Genomic DNA, 6,923 nt, shown 5'->3' with positions numbered 1-6,923 from the left:
TGCTTACAATGTTGCATAACATTTTGATAATATAATTGCCTAACTATTTGATAATTTAATTAAAAAACATTTTAACTTTAAACCATTCTCATGAATTGAATACAAATTACATAAATCATTAGTATTAACTACAAACATTCTGAAAAATGTTTAAAATAAACTGTATTGGTTTGTCCTTCGGTTTTATAATATATTGTACTGTAATTAATGAATTATCTTGGCATAAAAAATAATGATATTTTTCTTACGCAACATCTACCGTAATCTTTATACATTCAAAAATACACTTTTGATAGAGTTTACCTGAGAATCTGAGATACCTAAAAATGGGAGGCTTTGATGGTCAAATTGTTTGTATAATATGGGAGAAACTGAAATTAAATGCAAATTTGCATTGATTAGCTGCTGGTTTTCTCCATTCCATTATGATTTTCTTGCAGAGGGTATTTTATGCATTTAACAGATTTTTTTATATATTGTAAATAGTTTTCATACCTAAATGAAGTAAAGTTATCAAGTGGCTCATGCAACAATGTAAAGGTGGGTAATAAATTACACTATGAACATTATAACTTATGTAGTTATGGCCATTTAATAAGCCATAACTATTCACAAACTTTAATAATCATTCTGACATTTCTGACACATATTTACGACTTAATAACATGTATCTGGGGTAACTAAAATTCTAGTTGCGATACCAATAACAAAAAAAGGTTTGTTAGGTTCAGGATTTAATTTTCCTTTTAAAACTGCTTTTGAATATAAAACAAAACTGCTCAATTCAGTTGTCTTTCAGTTCTCTATATCATCTGCTGGCAGTAGTAAATAGTAATGGACAAAACCTTGATGGCCTAAATAGCCTTAACATTTTTATATCACTATTTATTCCTTCTCTACTTTCATCTGTCGATTTTATATCCCTTTTCTCTTTAATTCAAAATTCTATTAAATATTTAGTGACCCCAATACACACACAATGCATATAGTCTAAGCAAACAACGTTAATTATATTAATATGTGACTTGAGTAAGTGGGAATCACCTTTGTGATATTCTTCATTTGATTGATTTCTAAAAGTTTCATTTGTTCTTAATGCAGCATTTGTTCTATTTTAAGCTACTGGGCATTGCATATAATCTCCTTCTTTAATACAAGAAGTACACCCAAAATAAGCATTAAAATATTTAACGTTAAGTAAAAAGTTCTTTACGGGGGCATCACAAACTACATTAGACATTTTAACACTTATTCATGTTCCATTTACATTCAAACCACTTCTTAATACTCTAAGGCATCAGCAATAAATAGGTTAAAAAATTCTTTGATCGAATGTGGTTTTTTAAATCCATGAAATATACCAATAAGAAGTACATTATTGGGTAATTCTTTAAAATTTAAAATCATTTTACTTTAAGAACATTTTACTCTAAACAGAAATTGTATTAAATTAATTGAATTATAACCAATTTAATATAGGATGTTAAAAAAAGAAGTCAAGTATATAACATAACAAGTGTATCTAATAAATTTATTTCAGCACAATATATCGATTTTTATTTGAAAAAGCATTAACTTTAACGATATTATTAATCTTTTAGGCCAAATCTTTTTCAAATATTTATAATAGAAAGGTCATTGAATCTATTTTCAACCATTGAAAATCGCATCCAAGTTTTTATTCAGCGCATTGCATAAAAAGAGCGTTCACAAGTGGCTGAACTTATTGGTAAAGTTAACGCCACCTCTAGAAGCTTAAAAATATTTGGGTAGGCATTCACAACAATACATGTTTTAAAATCCTCTAAGGAGATATCATCTTTTCCAGTTGTTAATGTTAAGTAGTTTTTTACAACATTAATTTCAGATTTTAAATTATAACAATCGATATCTAATAACTCCTAGAAAATAAAAAGGTATACATAAGTCATGTGTTACTACTTATTATTAATATTTAAATATAGTCAACTATTAAAATTGTGTGTAATGTAGAATTAGTAAGTGTGTTAATCAAATTAGCCAATTCATGTATGAAAATCAGGGTATTTTAGGAGATGTTACTATGTTGGTCAATTAGACAAAGTTAGAATAATGTATCAATTGACAGTTATATTAATTATAGTGTAGGTATACCTTATAGTGGTCCAGAATTCAATGTTTAGTTTAAAAAAGTTATCAATAGATTCAGCCATTTCCAAACTTTCTGTACAAAACCGTTTCTTCGTATTGACAATAATGGAATCTAAAATTTTAAAGTATTCATTTACACGAAATGAATCTTCAGCAGTAGCATTATCAACTTCATTGGGTTCTTCAGCACCAGAAGTAGTAATCAAAACAAAATCATTAAGTCTATTAGGTTCTCTTCTTATTCGTTTTAATCCTAAAATACAAAAATACTTATAATTTTTATTTTCTACAGTCTACACCTAACTATAAAATTATTATTTACTTTGTGTTTGAAATGATATATCAAAGTTAATGTTGTAGTCTTTAGCAAAGTCTTGGATTTCTAACCATAAATTATTAAAAGCAAGAGTAGATCTACCATTTTCAAAAGTTTGTAAAACACTCTTGATAAGAATTGCTGCATTGCCTAGTGTTGCATTTTTTTCTTGAAACATGTTCCAATGAATATTTATTGTAGAAAATATATTTTTTTAAATAAACAAATGAGCTTGTTGACATATTTGTAAGTATACCTTGAAAAAAACATTAAAATATTATAATCCAATTATTTTAAATGTTTTATACAATTTACCTAAAGCTTCATTTGCATTTCTATCAGTTTGATTATCTGTTTCTTCCTGTAAAACGTTAATAATAGCTTTATAATTGTGTAATATTGCTTCACAGTTCTTAAGCCGACAGTTCCATCTAGTATCACTTAAGCAACCAATATGAATACTTTTTATTCTCAACTGTTTTTGCATGTTAACAAGCATTTGGTTTTTAGTTAGATGAGAAAAATGGATATATAACCCTTCAATAGTATTAAAAACAGTCCTAGTCTCCTGAGTAGTCTCCTATACCAAAAAAGTATATTTATAGCTAAAACAACTAAACATACACTTACAACAAATTACAATTTACCTTAACATATTTGCACATATCAATTACTACAAGATTTATACGGTGGGTCATACAATGCGTATAAATGGCATATGGAAATTTATTTTTAATTTTAGCTTGAACACCATTGAACTTTCCAGACATTATATTAGCCCCATCGTAGGATTGTGCCACAACATGTTATTTTTAGTAAGATAAGCAAATATATGGGCACTTAGGTATTCAGCATCTTGTTTGTCAGAAACGTCAATAAATCCCAGAAATCGTTCTACGATATTAAGGCCAACAGTATACCTTACACATAAAGACATTTGTTCTTGCTTAAAACACCTAAAATAAAAATAAAAAAAATCATTTAGTAGGTGGCGAAAGAACTTCTCTCATTGGGTCTTGGATTATAATCAAAATAATTGTTAAACCTTTACTTAAATTGAATTTTGTATACTTGTAATTTAAACGTTAGATTCTTACCTAGCTTCATCACACATTATACCAAAAACTTTAGTGTCTTCAATTTCTTTTGTAATTTTATGTCTTATGTTCTCAGCACATAAATTAGCCAACTTATCTTGCACAGCATGACTAGTGTAATTGGTAGTATTTTGAAACTTTTCTGTAAATTCTAGATAGTGTTTTGAAATCAAACTGCAAATTTCTTTAAAATGTCCTGCAACAAGAATATATTATATCTATAGGTGGTGAAAAATGTGTCTAGTATTTTAAATGTTATAATAGTATGTACCTATTAGATAATCTTTTAGCAGTGAAAATATAATGTTATATCAACAAGAGTTTTAATATATTGGACATTTTTTTCTACAAGAAGCTTGTGGCTCGATGCTACTTGAGAGTGGACACTTCCTGTTATTATGGTTGAAGTATAAGCTTCCCATTTTGCCATGCAAGTTAAATGCCGTTTACTAGTCGAATGTCCATGCAGTTTACTCTGTTTATTTCCTTTTTTTCCTCTTGACCCAGATAACTAAATATAATAAATATTTTAAGTATGATAAAAATAATTAATACATAATTGAAAAAAATACTTGCTTTTTTCCAGTTGTTGAATCCAATACTCGTAAACGTAGAATCATTATTATCACTTGCTACGCTAAAATTGCGACAGCAAAAACAGCAAATAGCATTATACTATATTCTAGCCAATTAAAGCTAGAATAATAAACGGAATTAAAACCACGGTTTTGTTTCCCAAAAACAGTTTTTGAATACGACTATAATAGTAAAAACAAAATACATCAATTAAAGTTATAAATATACAATAAACTACAACATTTAAAAAAATTTGGTTTTATACTTACCTCAAGTACTGGACGAGCTGGACCAGTCAGTAAAGTTCCTAGATCACAAGTTTCAGGCACCAAATCGACACATTTTGTGGATTCAACTGTAGCTATACTTCCTAGACTACTTAAAGTGTCGTCTGGGTCCGTATCGTCTGTGACATTAGTACTAACCGAGGCCACAGAAGACAGTTTATTTACATTAAAGATCGCAAATAATTTCTATTCAATTAATAATAGTTTAACTTGTTAGCCGTTAACCAGTCAATAGTCAAATGACAAATAATCAATGCGAATAATGCGATATGCGGTATTGCGGTGAAAAACAAAAATACTAAAATTCGTCGATTATGGACTATCGATTTTGGTGATATTGTTTGTAAAAACCCAATTCATAATAAGTTAAAAATAGTATATTTTAAACCGGGACGGCGGGCGACTGCTGAATGCTGATAAACCATCAATGCGGGTGTTATACTGTTTTTACTTATTATTAATATTACATTAATTACGATCGTTCCAAGTTATGACAGTAGTCAGTAAGTTTGTAACCTTACTTAATTACCTTAATTATTATATATTTAGTCTAGTCTCATTAAAATTGTGAGGGCCAGGGGGGCTAAGACCTATACTTAAAACTTCTGTGGGGTGGGGGTAGTCCCCTCTACCCCCCCCCCACACACACACCGATTTCTACCTATGTTGATAGACCATTTGTATGAAATGTGTAAATTGAATTATAAATATTAAACTTCAATGTATTAAGTTAAGGGTGTACTCTTAAATTATAAAAATTTAAAAATTACTTGTTCATCTTGAGGTGGTTGATAACTTGAACTTGATTGAATGTATGGTAGTTGATACACTAAAGATGATTGCTTACTCATTTGATCCAATAATAATGATTGAAATGTTTCATTTGGTGTATTGTGCATTGTTTCAGTCAAGGTGTTTTTTCTCTGTACAGCCTTTTCAGGTTAGGTTAAAACGCGCGGTTCGTCGCGGAAGCAAGGAATGTCTCGTAGTAATATTATAATGTGTTTATCTTTTATGTAACCCCTAACCAATATTTAAAGAATTAAATGTAATATTATGTTGTCAGTAACAATATCTATCGCGATACGAGGGCAGACATTAGGCTGATACCCTCGAATGAAACAAAACGCTCGGGATACATCAGAAGAACATATTGTATGACATTCAACAATTCAGGCAATGGTCGGATCGGCAAGCTACCGAGGAAATCTCGGTGGGCCACTTAAAATATGGACCAGATATGAGTGTTAAGTGGTAACTTTTTCTTTTTATTATAATGACAAATGAGTACAAACATGAGTATAGAAATATATATAATTTAATGAAACTCAGTGGGCCGATACCATGACTATCCTGTTACACCGTCACCGACTCGACAAAGGACGAAAACGTAATACGACAGTAGTATACCACTAAAACATGGTATAAGGGAGGCGTGGACGGAAAAGGACGGATTACTTGTCATTGTATGAGAACGGCTTGCAAGAACACAGCGATACGGAACGCAAACAAACCTTAGACATACCACATATACAAGATGATAAAATGTATAAATTCGACAGTAACACTGAAAGCAGAATGTGCCACAACAAAATACGAATGCACATTGAAATTAAGATGACACTTACGGCTAAGGCGGACATGTAACAAAAACGGCCATAAACCGTCAGTGTAATTAATAAAATAATACGTGATGCTATACAAAAACGACTGTCGCGACATAGCGACATGGCTGGCATTTGGACGCACACTTGGTCAAGGCAGAAGACTGGACATGACATGTCAATATATTAATATTATGTAGATGTCGTTGATAATGACATCTTGGCCAGGTGCAACGGCCGGTTCGTTTTAGTTCAAATCCGCGATGACGGGTGTATCACCAGTTGAAGTCATATGCACTACTATGCCTGCGGTGAAATCACGACTTTCCCACTTCATTTTTGTCGGGCCTGCATATTTCAGCTCATTAAAAACTATTGATGCATCCAGTTCCGGATCTACGTAGTATATCATAATATTATAACTATTATTAAAGTTAAAATGTGCACCTTCGGGCCATGCTCTTGTAGCACTGTCGTCCGACATTTCTACCTCCATAATATTATGTACCTACATGGCTACAAATCGATACCCGATATTTGACAACATATAATGTATATATTATATATTACACATATTATGTGCATTGACCATTGATTAAGTTTTTATTTTGAACAGTCAACAAACGTGTTCTTATATATGATTTCATGAACAACAACAATGATTGTAGTTCTTTAGTTGTGAAAAAAAAGTTTCCAAAGTTTCCTCCCGAAAATATTCCATTAAAAAAATTCTTTCTGTTTTAATACCATTTAATGGCACGCTATACCTTCACCGACGGTACAGTCGGCGGCACGCAGTATAATCAAAAAAAAGGGCCAATACGACACGAGCCACGAGGTTTGTGGCCGAACCGAAAGGCAAAATAACGGGGCACGGCGACGCGGAGTCACGTCGTGCCAACGGTTTCAAAAG

General features: G+C 31.0%; 1 protein-coding gene and 1 long non-coding RNA gene across 4 annotated transcripts; both read right to left on the bottom strand.

The window, feature by feature from the left end:
• Positions 1–1,583: 1,583 nt before the first annotated feature.
• On the bottom strand, positions 1,584–4,048 carry LOC111027151. 3 transcript variants are annotated; one of them, XM_022305380.1, is made up of 7 exons: positions 3,815–4,048; positions 3,544–3,739; positions 3,094–3,402; positions 2,762–3,026; positions 2,453–2,702; positions 2,134–2,383; positions 1,584–1,901 (listed from the first exon to the last, which is right to left on the bottom strand). In XM_022305380.1, exons 5-7 carry the CDS (start codon positions 2,622–2,624, stop codon positions 1,892–1,894), a joined length of 432 nt encoding a protein of 143 aa, XP_022161072.1. In that variant the 5' UTR covers positions 2,625–2,702; positions 2,762–3,026; positions 3,094–3,402; positions 3,544–3,739; positions 3,815–4,048; the 3' UTR covers positions 1,584–1,891. The 3 variants fall into 3 exon arrangements, with proteins under 3 accessions (XP_022161072.1, XP_022161069.1, XP_022161070.1); XM_022305377.1 differs by lacking the exon at positions 1,584–1,901 and having other exon boundaries at positions 1,940–2,383; XM_022305378.1 differs by lacking the exon at positions 1,584–1,901 and having other exon boundaries at positions 1,940–2,383; positions 2,762–2,807.
• Positions 4,049–4,118: 70 nt separating this feature from the next.
• On the bottom strand, positions 4,119–4,790 carry LOC111027152. The gene is made up of 2 exons (XR_002603760.1): positions 4,389–4,790; positions 4,119–4,301 (listed from the first exon to the last, which is right to left on the bottom strand). It is a non-coding gene; the product is annotated as an uncharacterized LOC111027152 (long non-coding RNA).
• Between the last annotated feature and the right edge of the window lie 2,133 nt (positions 4,791–6,923).

The sequence above is a fragment of the Myzus persicae genome, unplaced genomic scaffold (assembly GCF_001856785.1).
Source record: "Myzus persicae strain clone G006 unplaced genomic scaffold, MPER_G0061.0, whole genome shotgun sequence".
In the NCBI taxonomy this organism is placed as follows: Eukaryota; Metazoa; Arthropoda; class Insecta; order Hemiptera; family Aphididae; genus Myzus; species Myzus persicae.
This window is presented reverse-complemented; position numbering and strand designations above follow the sequence as displayed.